The sequence below is a fragment of the Melospiza georgiana genome, chromosome 18, assembly GCF_028018845.1.
Source record: "Melospiza georgiana isolate bMelGeo1 chromosome 18, bMelGeo1.pri, whole genome shotgun sequence".
Classification (NCBI taxonomy): domain Eukaryota; kingdom Metazoa; phylum Chordata; class Aves; order Passeriformes; family Passerellidae; genus Melospiza; species Melospiza georgiana.
This window is the reverse complement of record NC_080447.1, coordinates 5563441-5582424: the sequence shown is the minus strand read 5'-3', so window position 1 is coordinate 5582424 and position 18984 is coordinate 5563441. Positions and strand designations below refer to the sequence as shown.

Here is an 18984-nt window from a genome sequence, read left to right as displayed (position 1 = left end):
CCTTCAGAGAGTTCTTTCACACATCCAAAGTTCCAACAAAGTGCTGGCTACTGCTCCGCATGGGAAGCTCTCAAAATGTGGCTCAGAACAGGGACCTGCATTTCTATCAGCTTCTCTGTTGGAAAAGCAGGAGGCCAGGCTGTGAGGAGCTGTAACAAGCTAAGAGATCTCTGCTATGTCCACCAAGATGTGGCCAAAGGGAAAAAAATGGTGCTGGAAGCTGAAATTTCCGATCCATGCACCTAAATCCATGCACCTAAAAAGTCCACATGTTCAAGTTGAGGAAACAGCAAAAAGTCACCTAATACTCACATTTACTGATGTTTTCTATGTCTCCCTGTTCAGTGATGATGTTCAGGAGCCCCTCCATTAGCAGCAGAGCCTTGTGGTACCTCTGTGCACAGTCCTCTCTGTGGTGGAACATCTCATCCAGGGCTGCAGACTGCACCTAAGGGCAACAACCCAGTGCCAAGAGCTCATTCCCAGAGCAGACCCAGCTTTCCCAGTCCCTCAGCTGCATGGACAATCCCCTTGCCCAGCCTCCAGATGGAGCATCATGAGAGGAACCAGCTGCTAAGGCCACCAGCAGGAACCACAAATGCCCAACACTGCTCTGTGCTATCCCCAGTCTCTGGAAATGTGGGTTTTTACCATTTGCACAGCATAGCTGAAGATGAGCTTCTCTGCAGTGATGCTGTTGATCCGATCCATGAGCTTCTGTTTGTCCAAGAAGAACCTCTGCAGTCTCATGTTGAGGCAGTGACAGGAGGATACACTGGATTTGTAAAGCTCATTTAGCTTCTTCACAACTACAGTAAAAGAAAGAAATACTTTAGAAAGAAATGGTTTTTACTCACAATTCTCCCTGTGCCTCCCAATTCCCACGTGCAGGACCCCAAAGGATTAACCTGCAGACAACAGGGTTCTGTTAAAGCCAAGAGACTGGCAGGAAATCCCTGCACCAAGAGGGCTTTTTCCCTTTCCACTGTCACCTTCACCACTTACAAACCTGCACATGGCAACTCCTACACAAGTGTGGTTCACCTGAGGCTGGGTGTATTTTTGTTTCCCCCAGCAGCCACAGGCAGGAGCACTTTGCTCTGCACAGGATGTGTCACACACCAGCAGCAGAGCCAGAGCTTCTGCTGCTCCATGGGTGCTGTGAGGGGTGCATGGCTCACACGTGGGAACTCCTGGAGTGTGGATCAGCAGCACTGGCTAAGCAAGGGAATCTCTGCTGTCCCACTGAGGAAGGACACAGGTGGCTGTGAAGGGCCACCTCCTCTCCTGAAGCACAGCAGCTCATGCAGGAAGGTTAAGGAATAGGGAATCAGGAATCAGATATGGCTCTGAGTGATTAAATAACAATCCACAACTGCAAGGGATGCCACAGGCTGAGTCTCCCTAGCTACATGGCTGGATCTACACAGAGTACTGAACACAAACTCCCACCAACATCTGATGAGTACTAACTCCTACACACACATTTGAAAATCCCCATGCTGCATGAAACAAAGACAAGCCAGCCTTGCCCAATTCCCACACACTGAAGGAGAAACAACACTACAAATCTAGAAGCTGCAATCTGCTCTGAAAAGAAGTGATTTATTTGGGTTATGACAACTTTTCTGTTAGCCTGAACTTGTGGAAGATGTGTAGCTAAATCTGGTGTGTATTGCTCCACACTGCCTGCTACAACATATGTGTGCAATTCATATTTAACTTCCATTTTTTACAGCCCATCCCAAGGCAGCACTTTGCAAAGGCAAAGCTCTCAGGGTAGGTGGCTGGTGGGTCAAGTATTTCAAGTACTTCCAAAGGCTCCCTCAGTAATATTACAATGGGAGTTCAAAAACTATTTTTTTCTTATCACTGACTCACAGCCAGCTCTCACCACAGCCAATCAGATGCAAATGTAAAGCTGCAACACCAGTGAAGAAGTGACTCTGGCATTACCAGTACTCCACTTCCTGTGTTTTTGTTTCACTTGAAAAATCATCACTTGCCAGGACAAGTCCCTATTTGCTGAGTAAGCACTTCCTAGGACATGCACTGTGTAATTAAGCTGGGCTTACATCAAGTACACATCAGCACCTAAGACAGAGATATTCAAGGAATCAGATAAGATACATCCCCCCTTACAATTAGAGCTGAAGAGTCTCACAGGAGCATGACAATAGCTCTGAGCCATAAGGTCAGTGTGAAGAGAGGAACATTCTCATGTGAATAAAGATCCAGCTGCACAAGGGGACAATCACAAACGAGCTCCCACCACCCTGGTAGGGTTCACACTCACTCCACCGCCTCCATACTGTCTGTGACACTTTTATAAGTGCCATTCCAGGTGAGTCTTTTGCCCCATGAGTGCAGCAGCCCCTTACCTTGCTTGACGGTGGAGGAGAGGCAGAGCTTGCCAGCTTTGATCTGCTCTATGGCCATCTGCAGCCCCGAGGACAGAAGTTCTGCCACTTTCAGGTACAGCACGAGCTGCTCTGCATAGCTGCAAGGAAAGCAGACAGAGCAGTGTGACAGCAGCTCCGTGTCCCCAAGGACTGCGGGCACATGAGGATGTGTGGGGCGGGAGGCAGAACCCCTGGGAGAGGAGCAGCTCTGCCAGTCCTTACCTCCACTCCCGGCTCAGGAGGCTGATCTGGTCGGCCACCACGCTCTCCTGGAGCTGGTACTCAGATGTCACCGAGCTGCCCATGTCACTGGAGCTGCCCTTGAGAGCAGCGATCTCCATCACGTAGTGCACGAAGGCCAGCGTGAAGCGCAGGCTGCGCAGGATGTCCGTGTGCTCCTGCTGTTGGAGGGATGCCAGGGGGGTTACAGGCAACCTGAGCTCACCTGAGCTGTGCCAGCAACCCACCCCAGCTACAGAAACAACACCTCACCCCCAGAGCCCCTTGCAGCTCTGCTCTGGGCCAAGCTCAGCCTGGAGCCTGCACCGGTTCCTCTTGCACAGTAACAGCAGCAAACAACCGTCCCAGGCTAGAAACTTCTAGACAGCTCCCTGGAGAAGCTGGTGAGGCTTACTCTAAAATTACAAGCTCCCATCCCAAGGAGCATCCCAGCTCTGTGGGATTTTCAGAAGTCAGCCAGGAAGGGGGAGAGACCATCTGCACCATAAGCCTGGCTCTTGTTCCCACTACAGCAATGCCAATGTGGATTTCATGCGAGTGAAAACCTCCTACACCATATAAAACTGCCAGTGAAGTGTCTCCAACCCTACATCCCCGCCTTCATCCCCTCCCAGCTCAGTGCAGCGAGCCTTGGGTGAGGTTCTTTGAGGAGACAGCAAGGACAACCTTCTATCTGCAACTCCTGCCCAGCTGGTGAGGGAAGTGCTCACACCAAGTGCTGTGGTCATTTCAGAGCAGTTTTTCCTCTGCTGTTACAGATCAAAGGGGATTATCCCATTTCTGGGAAGCTGCATTGCTTAAGTCACTGCAACCAGTTCTGGGAAGTTAGTATTTGTGGAAAATCTGAATGCCTGTGGGTCTGCAAAGTGAATTGCTGCCTGGGTCAGATGCCAGCTTCATTGTTTACTCTCTGTTGAGAAGTGGGTAACCTGGTCTTCAAAAGTCACTGGCTCAGTTCTCTCAAAGGGAGTAAGGATGTTTCCTACATGAATTTACCAGGAAGTTGCCATGTTCAAGATCTGAGAGCTGCTTTCTTTCCTTCACTGGCTCAGGCACTGGGTTGCTCAGGCAGCTTTGACTATCTGGAACATGAATCTCTCCCTCCCACCACCTTGCTACCTGGACAGTCCAGTATGGTGAGGAAGTGTTATCTCCATCTTCCTCAATTTTCTTTAAAAGCAGAGGAGGAACTTGAAGATTAAGTAATTATCAAGTCACACAAGAAGTTTGTGGCAGAGCAGGAAACTGCTGAGATCTTGCAGGTTCACACTCTTATCTCTAAACCACAGGCAGTCCTTGCTCTGCCTACAGTCAGCTTCTGTTAACTGTGCTGGCATTTATGGCCTCATTTGCCATCAGAAGTCTTCTGTAGCCATCTCTGTATTGTGTTTTAGAGCACTGCAAAAGAAACGAAGCCCCAGCCTCCAGTATGCCTTGTCTGCACCTAAAGACACTTTCACAAAAGACAGGAGAACCACCCATCCAAATGCAACAGTGTTGCTCAAGATAAACAAGGGCACTAAACAGTGAGACTTCAGTGCCCTGAAAGATGAGCAGAAAGCAGAAAATCTGCCAGGTATGCATTCTAGCCAACTCTACAGAGCACAAAAGGGTCTTGAAATCTGTTGTAAAGGTTTTGTGACATGCAAACAGATTACTGTGCTCAGCAGAAACAACAACTGAAGCCAAATGAGTCATTACAGGCAGAGAAGCTGAGTGCTATTCCAAGATCAACTGATACTTCCTTAGGACACTTCTCTTCAGACCAGCATCTGAAGTAGTGGCAGCTGGCAGGGCCCCAAACTTCTGTCACCTCACCCAGGTAGGATGCTCAGTTAAACTGACTGCCATTGTGATCACATCATGGCTGGAAGCCTTTGCCCTGTGGCTTCACAGGTAATGAAGCCAACAAATGCAATCCAATGCAGAACTGACAGAAAAAAATGAGCTCAACAAAATCTGAAGCAGAAGAGCAAACCCACATCCTTAAAACAATGTGTGCATATCTCTCTTGGTATCTTGGGGTTTTCAGCAACACCAGCAAGTGTCAGACACAAAGAGCCTTCTCCAGTCCCAGACAGCCCAAGGAGGTATCACAAGCAGAGCCAAAAGCGTGACTGAATCTGCCTCCCACCTCCAGTGCAAATGGGCAGCCTGACCTACATTTCAAATATATCCCAGCTATAACAGCATTTGCTCTGCCTCAGCCTGCAGAGAAGGGGAGCCTGGCAGCCTTTCAGCTCCACAATCTGGTTCAGCTCTTCAGCAGAACACAGTGTACCCCCCTCCCCCAGCAGGAACAGAAGTGTCAGGTTTACTTTGTTTGCAGATCCTTTCAGCAGAGACCAGATCACTGCTGACTCCCCAGGTGCAGCAGGCAGGCACCTGACACACCGAGCTACTCATGTTCTCAGTCAGCCAGGACTAATGCTGAGCCTTTGAAAACAGGAGAGCCCCAGAGCAGGCAGGATGGCTTCAGAGGCCCTTAATACAAAACTGGATAACTGATCTTCCAAGCTGCAATTTCAGCTTTGGGGAATGGGGAATTTTAACCCCACTCACAGGCTGTTACATGGACTAAAGGGCTTGGTGCTAAATGTACCCTGAGCTTTCTGAACATTTCACTGGCCTTGCTCTCTTGGAACTTGCTGTATTGTTTGCTCCACCTCTGGAAGCAATGCATGGATTTAATAAAAGCTTTACTTTTATTCCCCTGTCCTTTGCCCCTGGGATATACCACACCCACCTCCATGAGGGTCTCTTCAGGCAGCTCTGGTGCCTCAAATGTGACAGCACCTTCCAGGTTGGCAGTGATGGGATCAGCAAAAGTGTACCGGAGACTCGAGGGGCCCTCCAGGGCCTCCCCAGCAGCTCCCACTGCCAAGTGCCTCCCACTGAAGGAGCCTCCAGAACTGAGAGAGCTGGAAGAGCCCACTGTGAAGAAAAACAGACAAAGGAATTAACTGGAGGTATTAACAGCAGGTCAGGCAGACATTCCTCATGCAGAAGAGAGAAATCTGTAGGATTCAGGATCATGGATCTGACAGGAGCCAGCAAGAGGTACTTGTGAGGAAGATACAAGGACTCTGGATGCAGAACAACCACTCCCCACTCAGTGACTCAGACCAGCTGACAAGCTCAGGCAGATTTAAGAATGATGATCATTTACAGAGACAATTCAGAAGAAATTATTTACCCTTTTTTTGGCTAAACCCTTTTTTTGAATCCTGCCACAATATCTTGGGCTGATCTTTATCATACACTGTCAAAGCCAACTTCCCCACCATGGAGCAGCACAGTTTGAACCCTGGCTCCCTGCCTTTTTGCTATTACTGTCACTGAAAGAGCACTCTGATAAGTGATGGCTCTAGAACATTCTGTATGCAAGCCAGGAGAGTTTTCCATTAATGCCCTGCACTTTTGTTTTCCCCTCTTTATAAATAAGAGGCTGGGCAGAGAATGAGTGACCAGCTGAGTCAAGACCCTAACCCCAGGGTTCTGGAGACCCTATAGGTGTGGTGTCCATCAGACAATTCCTCACCATCAGCTTTTCCCCTTCTTGACTGAATCCACCCTAGGAGCACAAAGGATATTTTGTCTCACAATGCTTTCATCACTTCCAGAGGCTTTCCCACCCCTGGCACACTGCCACAGAGGGAAACACTCTGTCTGATGGGGGATGCCAATGCCAGCTCCAACAATCTGCTAATTCTACCCAGGTGGTATTCTCCATTCTCACTGGTCCTTTGGAGGAAGATGTTTCTCTTCTAACTACAGGTTTAATTCACTGCCCTACCCTGCCTTCTAAGGGTTCAGCAATATAATAATGCAGAACTGATCTGCAGAGAGGCACAGCCTCTTTTCCTCCCAATAGCTCTTTCCATGTTGGCAGCAATGCTTCAAAGCCAAGAGGATCATCAAAGACAGTCAGAGTATTTCCAGGTCCCTCAGAGACAAGAGAAGAAAGGACCTACAACATCACATTCTGGGTGCCCTGTAATTCCAAGAGGCTGTTTGCAGAAATTGTTGGGATGATTCACAGAAAGGCTCTGCCTTTGGTACTGGCCTTACTCATGGCTTGTGCAAGCACTTGGGGTGAAAAGTTTCAGCTTTCAAGTCTCCCCTTTCCACCATTAACTGTGTGCATTAACTATAACATGAGGAGTTCCTGCACAGGTCTAATAAACAAAGCTTGTCCTGCAGCATTGCTTTGGTCACCCTGACCTGACACTCTGTGTGTGCTGCAGGTTCACTTTCAAACTCCTATTTCAGCCCTCCCATCTGACACCCCTGAGCACCTGAGGATCAACCTGCTAAAATCTGGTGCTTGGATCTGCTTCCAGATTGCTATTATCCCTGAAAAGCAACACAGGAACTCTAAATCCTCCATCCATCACATTGCAACAGGAACTGGAGGCTGTAGCCAGGACAGTAACCCCACTGTGCTACAGGCCCCTCACACAGTTTTTAAGAGACCTAAAGCTCACTCTCCAAATAAATGAGACAAAGAAAGAATTGTGGTTCCAATCTGCCAGGCAATCAAAGACATGAGTGGTTTTAGTTAGGATGGAAATGCAAGCTATACACAGGAACCAAGCCCACATGTACCCCATCCCAGTCAAGCAGCTTGTTCATGGTCACATCCAAACTTTCCCTGCAGTAATTGAGGACAACAGAGTCAAGTACATTCAGATGAGGAACAGGCAATACAAAAAACCAGACAAGCCAAATATGCAAATCAAAATGTGCCCAAACATTTTCTTAAACTGAACAGAGACTCCACCTCCCAGACACTCTATCCCAAAAGGGCCAATCCCCACAGCCTCAGCTGCAGGCTGGTGAGACAAGAGCACTGGTGCCTTCCAAGGAGCATCTGCCAAGCAGGAGTGCATCTCCCCATCTTCTCCTAAGCAGCTCAGAGCATAAATAACACCTTTGAACAGTTTTGCACACAGAGCCCTCCTGGCCCTTTCCCAACAGTCCTTGTGTACTGAAATTTTTGGGCACAGATAGTCACACTCATCTTTTATAGCTCATCCAAAACCCACAGAGAGAACAGTCAGAACACAACGCAATCTTTACATTTGTTCACCTCTCAGCAACAGTGGTTCTGTGAACAGCTGCAGCACTACTCCTGAAGCAGAGAGCAATGAAGTAAAAGTTTGCCTGTCTCTTACAGTACTGGAAAACCTCTCTGGCACTAATGCCAGTGCAAACAGCAGCAACAACTGGGGTTGGCAGGAGCCAGCACTAGAACCTCAAAGGTGCTGGGACCAGCTGAGCTCTTACAGATTGCTCTGAGCAGCCTTCTGCCATCACCAGTGCCCTGCAGCAAGGAGCACAGCACATCTCTCTGCCCGCAGGCATTCCCACTGGAACAGGCAGGTAGGTATCGGCCCTTTACCTGAAAACATCCTGGTCCTCGTGGTCTGTGGGGGGGTTGTTCCACTGGGAGGGGATCCGACAGTAAAAATCACTGGGGATGGGCTGGCAGAGCCCCCAGCCCGGGCACCAGAGTGCAGGGTCCCTCCGTAAGCACCTGAGGGAGCTGGGGAGACAGTTGAAAGGTGCAGACCGGCATTACAGGAAGGTTACTCAGAGCACCGTGCGTTCCTGTTCGGGTGCGTTCCTGCGGACTCTCCTGGCACACAGCGGGCACCAGCACGGGCACTGGGGCACCCCCAGCACCACGGGGCCGTGCCAGCCGCTGCTGCAGCTGCTCTCCCTCCTCGCTGCCTGCCTGCACGCCCAGAACACCCACCCTGCAGAGCCATTCACACCGAGCCGCCTGGCACCGAGCCACCGCTGCCGCAGGTTATCACACTCACAAGGGGCCACAAGAGGAAGCCCTGCCTACAAAAATCACACCACTAGGCAGCAGATACACAGCACACACAGCCCACAGAGCAGGGGAAAGCAAACACCACTGCACTGCTCACACACGGCGCGTCCCGAGCCAAGAGCCACCGGCAGAGCAGCCTCCCAAAGCAGGAGGGGTGCAGGCAAACCCAGCCCAGGACATCCTGCCAGACCTGCCAGGCCTCCCCACCTACCTGCAATCTCCATTGGCTTCTCGTTGTTCAGGCTGTCGCTGCTGCCAGCTTCTGAGATCTGTGCCCCAAAGGCTGCCTTGAGGAGCAGGTCAGTGAGCCTGCCCGTGCTCAGAGATCTAAAAAGAGTACAGACAACGTGATGCTGGAAGTCAACAGTTGTCAGCTAACTTCACTTCTTTGTGCTATTCCTGCTCCACAGTCACTTAACACTACACAGCAAACAGTCTGGAGTTGAAAAAACCACTCTTTCAACAGAGCCTCTGAAGCACCTCCTGCTACTTGTAGAAAGCACAAAACTATCAAGACTAAGTGCAGTAATGCAAGTCCTTACTATGTTAATACAGCACAATTTGTTTTTGTTGAAAAGAATGAAAATTAGTATCAGAGGACTCTTCCAGAACACTGGGGAAAGCTGCAGTGTGTGCAGAGAGGGATGTAAGAAAAACTTCACAGCAGCACCTGAGTGACTTTCTATCCTGCAGTGCTCATGACAGCCAGCACGTGGCTTTCCAACAGATCTCTCTTCTGAAGATCTGTGCCACTGTTTGATGGAGGAGGCACCCAGAACAGCTTCTCCTCCATGACAGGCCCCACAGAGAGCAATTGCTTGTCTGGAAACAAAGTCCTGCATCCTCACTTGATGAAACTCTGCACACTAAACATGGTGCGAAGCTGAAGACAATCTTTAATTTTAAAAAATACAGGCCATGGTCTGTCCCTTTAGAAGAAGACTTAAAATCTGCACCATACCTGTTTTCAATCCAAAGGGGCTAGCAAATAACTACACAATGTTTACAGATGCCTCATTACAACTTCAGCATCAGCTGGGGTTGGAAATTTGCCCCATCTGTCGTGCACTGAGGAGTGAAGCACCACTGTATGAAGCAGAGAGCAGCTCACCTGCCCTTGATCTCTTCCACAGGCCTCAACCCCAGCCCAGTTTGCTGGCAGTGGAAATGACCCATCTCCTTCAGATCTGGCAAGGTCTTGTTCCGGGTTGGAGTCATCATGACCCCCTGGTGGGCCAGCAGGGTGAGGAGATTCTGGGAACTTGGGGTTTTGGGAAACTCAAATGGGGACACAGCCTAAGAAGAATAAAAAGAACAGAGATAAATGATATATAAAATGAAGGAGGAAGGCTCCTCTTGGTCCCCATTTGTTTATCAAAATTAAAATTTTTAACAACTTGCCTGAAATAAGAGTAGAAATCCCACCCTGAACAGTTACTTGTCCCTAATCCCAGAAAGGCTAAAATGAAAGGACGACAAACTGCTGAGAATTTTGCAAGCAGAGGAAATGCTGTCGCAGTGCCTGCTCCCCATGTGGCACAGGGCTGTCACTGCTGGGGATTCCTGCTGGACACACACTTGTGTCACAGCTGGGTCATTGTGTCCCCACCAGCCACTCACTCTGGCCATTGGGGCAGCTCCTTCCCCTGCCTGTTCCAAGCCTGGCTCTGCTGAGCTGCTGAGTGCTGCTGCCCAGGGGAAGCAGGGCACCACCCCATTTCACACAGATCACTGCACAGCCCTCACAAGTGCTGATAAATCCAGGTCAGAGTTATCTGCTCCTGCAGCAGCTCATCCCCAGATCACCCAGAAGACCAAGCTGTGAGAGGCTCAAGAGCAGACTGCTGGCACACCTTTGTAGGGGAGCCCATGATTGTTGGCAAAGGGCTTCTCTGCATGAACTCGGAGAGCTTGGGTGAGGAGCGGAGCTGCCGGCAGTGCTGCAGGCCGTGGATCTGCAGAGGCTGGCTGACCGCGGTGTGACCAAAGTGAGCAACAAGAGGGTCAGAGTGCTGCTTGGTTATCTTCTGCCTGCAGGAATGCAAATCTGACAGGTTGGGAGCACTGTGGAGCCGGGAGCCCATCCCTCGAGGAGACTGTTCGGGTGCCAAGGAACCTGGAGGGCACAGAGTGACAAACTACATCACTGCCTGCTCCTAACACAGACACAGCCTGGTCTCAGGATCTACAGCTCAAACAGATCAAAACCTTCTAGGGCTAAGCACGGTACTGAGCAGAGCCACAGCTCTGCCAGGCCTGGTCATTTTTGAGTCTGTGGGAAGATGAAATATGAACAACAGGGAAATAAAAGTGCAGCTTCTTTCTTTCATTGCCATTCAGAGACACAAACTCTGACTGTCAGAGCTCAGCAGCAAGGAAACTACACATTAAACAGGCCTCTTGGCAGAGGAGGTGTTAGAGGTAATGAGATGTTTTCCCTTCACTCAATCCATTGGCTTCCAAGTCCCAAATTTGAGCTTTTGTGACCCTCAGTCTGTCAGCACTGGAAGATGCTGGCTGACAGGATGTGAATGGAACAACCCCAAGTCCCACAAGCACACAGAGATCCTGGCTGGCCTAACATCCAGAAGAAGCTGCTGAAGCACCCAACCCAACCTAGAATGCCCTGAGAATACAGTTCTGGGTTATCCATGGCAATAAGGAAGGAAGGCAAGGATCAACGCACCGGCAGCAGGAACTCGGCTTCTCACTTCTGCTCCAAGAGAAGATGGGATAACAGTCTGGCTGGGCTGCTCTGGGATTGTTCCAACTGTGAGGGAATTAAATAGAAAAGAAATTGATTCAGTATTAAGTTTTTATAGGCAAGAACAGCACTATGCACCACCTGTTCATAGAAAGATGCCAGTTATCTCTTTCATCTTCTCAGTCCTAGCTGTGTGGTGAAAAGATCATCAGCTCCTGTAAAAGGAGGTTAAAAAAAACTCTGCCTGGTATTAGTTCAGCAAGTTTTAGCCTAGCTTTGCAGTGCTATTAGTTCAGAGGAATAAAATATGAATATTCTGTATTTCCCCATAAGCAGAGACTAATAAATAGAGGATCAAAGACACCAGGGATATAGAACAGCTCATTAAATCAGCCCGTTCTTTTACAGAAAATAGGAAATTGCATCCATTGCACATTGGGGTTTCTCTTGTCCCTTTCCACTCGAATTGCTTGTCAGCATCTAGATCAGGCTACCAGATATTCAGCCAAAACTTTTCAGTCTGGAAGTTCAAGCCCTTTCAAAGCTGGTCAGAAGTTTGCTTTGACAATAATTGGCTTACATTTGTTCTCACCCCAACCCGAGCCAGTAAAAAGATACTTTGCACTTACAGATGCCCTCTTTTGAGGGCAGCAAAATGTTTGATGCAGGCACCAAAGCAAAGCTTGCCTCTCCTGGGGCTAACAGGTATTTTTCTCTCCATTTTACTGAGGTCAAAACACTTGTCAAATCATCTGTGGAGAAGAACCACAGGGGAACACAACAATCTGAACTCTCCACTACCTGGCAGCTACAGGTGGTCAAAACCCCCCTCTTTACAGGAAAGAGGCAAATTATTTTATTGGGACAGCAACGTGCCAGCTGCCATCTTACCTTGTGGTGATGGCATAAAGGGCTTGGCACCACCAAAGGAGAGCTTTTTGGTGCTGGGCACGGATCCATGCTCTCCAGGATAAGGAGGGGAAGCACCAGTTTTGGGAAAGCCAAGAGGACTCGTACTGCTGGACCTCCGCACCGTACCAGACCTTAGAGGAGACAAGAGCAGCACATGGGTCACTCCAGAGGCCAGGCAGAGGAGGAAGGAGAACAGCATCACACAACACACACACGGTTACTCCCACAAAAGCAGAGCTTCATGACTGTTTATCCTGGATCAAAATCCCACTGCTCTAGGACTACACCAAAATAGATTAAGGTGATAATCCTTGTTCAAAAGAGTGTCAATTCAAATAAATTAAAAGAACAATCCAGGTTAGCTTAGCTGTAAATAGGACAGTAATTTTTCAGAGACATCTCAGATGCTTGCAGTATCTACATCAATCCTGAACAAGACAGTTCCTATCTTGCCACGTCCAAGATGTTGATTGTAGGCAGTGTCTCCACAATGCCCTGAGAGGGCTTTATTCAAGTGTCTCCTGTGCTGAGCCCCTTGCCCTTCAGTCAGAGCAGCCTTTAGGCTGAAAGCTCTGTGCTCAGTGCTGAGGTAAAGTGTGCCAAGGTGCCAAGGCACTGCTCTCCAGCAGAGCCTGGACTCCAGTCAGAGGCTACAGAGCAAAACACAACAGTGTGTGGCTGTCAGATCTGAAGCACTTCACAGCTACCCAGAGGAATTTGGGGTTTTGGGCTGGATAGTCAGTACTGCCTGCCTAAACATCTTCAACTCGTTGTAAAGGCCCAACTTAGGGAGTTAAAATTAATTTGTAAAGCCCACACATGCAGGAACCTTGAGTATTAGCCAGTGCTAAAATGAAACAGAAGAGGAAACTAGTGGGAAAGTGAGTACATCCACACAATCAGTCTTGAGAGAGACGGGATTACTGCATATTAATTAATTATTTCTCAATATGTTAATCTTTTCACCATCACTAAGAACACACAACCTAAATTGCAATGCCATTCTGTCTCTGCAGGCTCCTTCACCAAGATTCCCATTTCACTTCTCTGTATGAGAACAGTCTTTTCATCAAGTCCTTCATTCTATTCTCAATTTTAAAACATTTTTTCTCTTGTTACAAGAACATTAGTCTCAACCAGTAGGTGTTTTCTGGACAGGAATCAATGCTGAAAAAAACCCTCCCTGCTTGAGCCCCTGAAAGATGCTGTCAGTGAGGTATCCTGCCTCCTCTGCCAGGGATGCTGCATTTAACTGCCCTCATGTATCTGAACAGGAGGAACAAAGGATGTGGGTTTCAGCAGTGCCAGGACTGGCAGAACCATCCTGATGAACTGTCAGTAAATCTAACCAACAACACTTCTAGGTGTATATTTCACTTCATGCCACAATTCAGAAAATAAATACATTTTGAAAAATACATCTATTTCAGTAGTTGAGATAGCTGAGTAGCTGATCTGCCAACCCCCCTGCCCCTACTCAATGTGTTACCACATTCTGCACCCAAGTAAATCCATGCTATAATCACATGCTTGGAAAAAAGGAAATACTTGAAAATTTTAACCTAAAAATCACTTCTCTTCAGGTTGCTCCAGATTCAGAGGCTAATGTTCATCAAGTGCCTGGCCCTGAAGCAAAATGAATTTCCAAAGAGAAAGGTAAGAAGATACCTGGATATTCAGTGGCAGAAAGCATCGCCCTGCCATGTTTTTAATTTTCCAGACCATAAGCCATGCAGAAGGCTGAAATTTATCTATCAGGAGCTTGTAGAAGAAAACCACCAGGTGATGTGGCCAGAGGCACACACACCTAAGCAGCACCTCAGCAAGCCACACATCTGTGCACAACCACAGCTGTCACACAGCAGCCAGCCAGGTGACAGGGGGACATTTCTCAGCCACCAGAGTGCACGTCAAGGTTTACAGTCAAATGACACAGCAAACACTGCTCAGCACTCAGCACCAATGGCCTGTTTGATCCACCTGATGGAAAAGTGGCATCACAAAATGCCTGGTGGAGTTTTCTCCTGCCATTCCTGAAGGGTGTCTCCCGAACCTGCTGATTAGAGGAAGTGATGGCCAGAGATAAGTATGGCTTCCTGGGGCAGAAAAACATGACGCCAGAGCTGCTGAGAAGATGCTAAAAGCAGCCTGTGAGTCACCCTGATGGGGCCATTCCTCGAGTTCCTGTGCAGGGACATGCCACTCTCAGCATTGCACAGAGCTGACTAAAAGGAGCAGAACATGGCACTTTGCTCCCTGGCTGTGGGCTGTGAGCCTCAGCTCTGGGGCTGGCACAGCACCTTCTCCAGAGCTCTCTCTTGATACCTCACAGGGATAATCAAGACTCTTGTGAGGTTCAAAACCAAGTGTCCACAAGTTTTGCTGTCAAAAACATAAGGCACCTAGGAAACAGGACAGTTTACCACAAAACCTGCCACGCACTTAAAAAAAGTTAACATAAAGCAGTATTAAAGTTACAGTGGCACAGACCAAGCCTTCTGCTAATCCCTATCCTTGATCAGTATCAGCATTTCATGTCTCTGCTTCTGGGTCCACTTCAAATAAGCCTCATCCTGAATTAGGCTGGCTGAAGCCAAACTTAGGCTGATGTAGGTATTACCCTACTTTTGAAATCTAAACTTTAACTAATCCAGACACCAACACAACTCATCCTAGAAAGGACATGACACCTCCTAGACACTTCTATTTGAGTGCCCCTGTTGCACAAGCTCCTTAAGATCCTGTGTTGGTCTCTTTCCCATTAGTCCATGACCTGGGCTGCTGCTGCCAGCCAACAATCACATGTGAGAAGAGACAGAAGCCCTGCATGTCTTGGATGTACCAGGCATGACCTCTGCACTCAGGTCAGCTGTCTGCTGCAGACTTGGCAGCAGGGTCTTCCTGACAGCCTTCAGAAAACATGCTCTGCCTCACGGGCTTAAATTGCTCATGATTTACTCAGTCCTGGCTGCACAACCACATTAAAATGCAGCTCGTGCACAACACATCATCTATGGCATGACTGGCTACAGGAACCAATTAAGGTGAAGTCAGGTAGGTTCTGTAGCCCCATCCATTTTAGTTGTTTATCTCAAATTTTCCTTTTATAAAGGCATCTGCCAGATGGATGGGTCTCACTGCCTGGACACTTGGACACCCAATCCATAGCTGGCATGGGAAAAGCTGTCAGATTCAAAGTGGCTCAGCCTTCACTCTGAGCTGACAGGAGCTTTCTTATATAAAAGTACACAGACAAAATTGACAGTGTTAACAAATCAACACCACCACAAAAAACACCCCAAAAAACACCCCTATGGTGAGGAATGTTTGAAGGAACTGAGGCTGTTTAGCCTGGAGAAGAGGAGGCTTAGAGGTGACCTTATTGCTCTCTACAATTCCTGAAGGGAGGCTGCAGACAGGTGGGGGTCGGTCTCTGACAGAACCAGAGGAGACAGTCTCAAGGTTACATCAGGGAAGGTACAGGTTGGATATTAGGAAGAAAATTTTCACCAAAAGAATAATAAAGCACTGGAATGCTCTTCCCAGGGAGGTGGCAGAATCACCATCTCCGGATGTGTTTAAAAAAAGCCTGGACAAGGCACTTGGTGCTATCATCTAGTTGAGGTGTTAGGGCATGATCTTAGAGGTCTCTTCCAACCTCATCATTCTGTGACTCTGTGAGGGGGAGAGCCCAGCACGCAGGGATAGTCACAGAGGTACAGAAAGCACAGTGCAAAGCAGTTTGTGTCCAGAGCCCCTGGTCCCAGCCCCAGCACTTACCGGGGAGAGGAGTAAGGGTTGGGGGACTGCAGGTTCTGCTCGATGCGCCGGTAGTTGTGGATCTGCGTGGGGACAGGGATGGGCACGGAGTGGCCGTACTTGCTGCTGGAGAACTGCCCTGGCCGCCTGTGGGAAGGAGACACACAGAGACAACCTCCTGTAAGGGCTGGGCCTTCCACCTGCTAATTGGAGATTTTATCTTCGTGAAGCAACTGCAGGCAGGGAGCGTCCCCCGGGCTGCTCTGGGGCTGTGGGTTTGCAGCAGGAGGTGGTTCAAAGTCATATCAAAGGGAAATGGCACCACACACCTCCTGAAAACAGGCACCTTTCCTCCAGCACCATTCCCACCCACAGCCTGATGTTCAAGCCTCACCCAAGCACACCACTCCCTCCAGGAAAACCAGAGTCCTGCTATTTCAGGCCATGGCTGGCCCAGTTTCCAAGAGCTCAAATCCACAGCCAAGCAGACAGGGCTGAGCAGGGGCTAAACATCCCTGGCTCCCAAAGGACACCAGCACAGCCTGTGCTGACAAGAGCTGCCTGTGCCTGACTCATGCACAGGCACTGCTGCAGCCCCGTGGAAGCCTCACACCACGAGGGGAATGCAGAGCTGTAGATCAGAATATTGGCAAGTTAAATACAGGGTGGAGAAGGCACCTCAGGAGAAAATAAATCTGAGGGACAGGAGCTGGTATCTCTATACCCATCAAGGGCAAGATGGAATACCACACACACAACATGGGACAAGTCCATTCTGCAAGTTTCAGGCTCCTTCCATCCAAGCAGGTGAATTGGCTCATGTCTGATTCCTGTACCCCCAGGTTACTCTTGGCCTGTCCACCAGGTCACACACAAACCATGCTGTACAAAACCCATGCAAATACCACATTTAACTAAGTAGCTGCCTAAAGTCTTTTCCCAAAGGCCCCAGAATTCCAGGATTAATTGCCATGGCAAAGCTATTTACAACTGCCAACACCAATTGCAGGGATGTTGGACAATTACAGGAAGATCTTATTGGTAATGAAGGTAAGGTAATTCTGCAGTCTCCCTCGTTGTCAAGCAAGGAACACACCTGGGTCTGCCCCTGACAAGATGGAAGCATCACTCCTTGGGGTCTAGCACTTGGAATGGAAATATTTCACATTACATGAAAGGATATACTTAATTCAGCAAGAACACATGTGTATTCAGGGGAAGAAAAAAGGGTTTGTGACTTATTTGGTAGTTCAAAGTATCCCATTATCAGAATTTCTGTTTTGAGGAAGGTCATAGCATTCTGTGGTTTATGGTGACAGCACTGAACAAAGGTGAACTGCAGTAAAGTGTCTGCAGATCTCTACACAGTGCATGTGAAGACACTTCTCAATCACAGGAGAGCCAAATAACTGGAAGAGATCTTTCCTCAAGGTTGAATGATCAAATTATTCTGATCTTTTCATTCCTCTCTCAACTTTTTAAAGTTCCATATATTCTTCCTTGTGTGCTCTTATTTCTTCCACCAAGAAAAGAGATTCTTAATTTCCTATTTGTCCCTAAAAGGCAGCATGGATGCCTTGATTCTTCACTGACACACACCAAAAAAAAGGCATTCAAGGTTTCCAGTAGCTCAGCAAAAAGGTGAGGCTTTGATGTGTCTGCCTTCCATGAGTATAAAACATGGTATTGTGACAGACATAAACAAAACAAAGCTTTAGCAAGAAATCTGAAGGTTCATGTGAAACCTTGTGCTCACTTTGAACATGCATTTCAAATGCTATCTTTTCTATCTGGTCAAAATTTTTTATCAGAAAAATTCTTGGGTAAAAGGATTCTCCCTCTCCACAAGAGTTATATCAAATCCTTATTTCCTTCACATGGTGCAAGTTGCAAAGGAAATTATCCAGATGAGGTGACATACACTAAACCTGCTAAATGGCCTCAAGCCCTAAAGAATGCAATTGACCATAAACCTGCAAAGCCCAAGAGATAAAGCTGGGACAGGGACTTTAACTACTAGGCAGTAATTAAAAGCTTTTTGAAAATGGTATTAAATCTAGTGCTGTGGGGTACATGCAAGGAATTGCCTTTCATTAGACTTACTAAGCATCTTCAAGGAAGTGTTAAAAAAAATAATTTTTAAAAAAGGGATCAATTATTGGCATGTTTTAATTCTGCCCAGTTCTTAATTAAGAGAAGGAGAGTTGTCAGTGTACCATGACATCCTGTGGAAAACCCACTGCTGGCCACTCTGAGACAGCCCTTGCTTTCTGTCCCAGATGGACTGCAGCCAGCACTGCTTGCTAGCCTGGAGCCACACAGGGAAGGGAGAATGCTGCTTCCAAGTGAGCAGGCAGAGGGACAACCAGGAGTGCTCTGCACCAGTGGAGCCAAGTGCTGAACCAACAGGTCTGGTGCCATCTGCAGGGAAGGGCACTGAAACCCAGCGAGGGCACAGCTGGGTGGCACCAGCCCTGAGCACTTCCAGAGGACAGAGCAAAGAGCAAGCTTTGTCCTCTGGACTCAGAGTGCTCCAATCTTTCGTAACTGATGCCTTACCCCCATCCCAACCAGCACAGAAAGGAGCTTTTCAGTTACTTCAAGGCAGACAGAAAAGTGGGAAGTAGCACTAGAGAGTTTGGCATCTGCTCCACAGAAGCTGCTGGGAAGGAGCAGGAAAGACAGTGAGAGTGGAAACATGTTTAGATCAAGGCCTCTGGCACTGACTGGCACCCTGGGGTCCACTAGAAAATGAAGAGGCCAGTTTGGTGAACAGTGAGAAGTGGGCAGCATTTGTGGTCAACTTCCCTGAATTTCTCCTCACTGGTGCCCAGAAGTAAGGCCAAATCCTTTAATAGAGACTGATCCCCAGAATGCAAAGGAATCAGTTGAGGGGTAAGCTGTTAAAAAGCTTAGCAGGCCATGGCATAAGAAGCCTCATGCAATTAAACTCCACACTGTGGTACACGCTTGCCAATTAATCTGATCACGTCAGCCAGGCTCTGAGCTATATTATTCTCTGTTAAATTTGTATGCTTTGAGGCTATGTTTTGTCATTTTCTGGGCTCTGTTCATGACAAATGTGTTCAACACAAAGCCTGGAACTATATTTTCTTCTTAAAAAA

General features: G+C 48.2%; 1 protein-coding gene across 2 annotated transcripts in view; it reads right to left on the bottom strand.

Annotated features, from left to right (window-relative positions):
- The window catches only part of ULK1 (unc-51 like autophagy activating kinase 1), a 75139-nt gene that overhangs the window by 3818 nt on the left and 52337 nt on the right, over nt 1-18984 (bottom strand). For both annotated transcript variants that reach the window (XM_058037033.1, XM_058037034.1), the window contains exons 17-28: nt 15881-16006; nt 12080-12231; nt 11171-11254; nt 10338-10600; nt 9596-9780; nt 8696-8811; nt 8047-8190; nt 5389-5576; nt 2625-2803; nt 2382-2500; nt 652-809; nt 313-448 (exon numbers count right to left, since the gene is read on the bottom strand). In XM_058037033.1, coding sequence (XP_057893016.1) covers nt 313-448; nt 652-809; nt 2382-2500; nt 2625-2803; nt 5389-5576; nt 8047-8190; nt 8696-8811; nt 9596-9780; nt 10338-10600; nt 11171-11254; nt 12080-12231; nt 15881-16006 — 1850 coding nt within the window. The remainder of the gene's footprint in view (nt 1-312; nt 449-651; nt 810-2381; nt 2501-2624; nt 2804-5388; nt 5577-8046; nt 8191-8695; nt 8812-9595; nt 9781-10337; nt 10601-11170; nt 11255-12079; nt 12232-15880; nt 16007-18984) is intronic.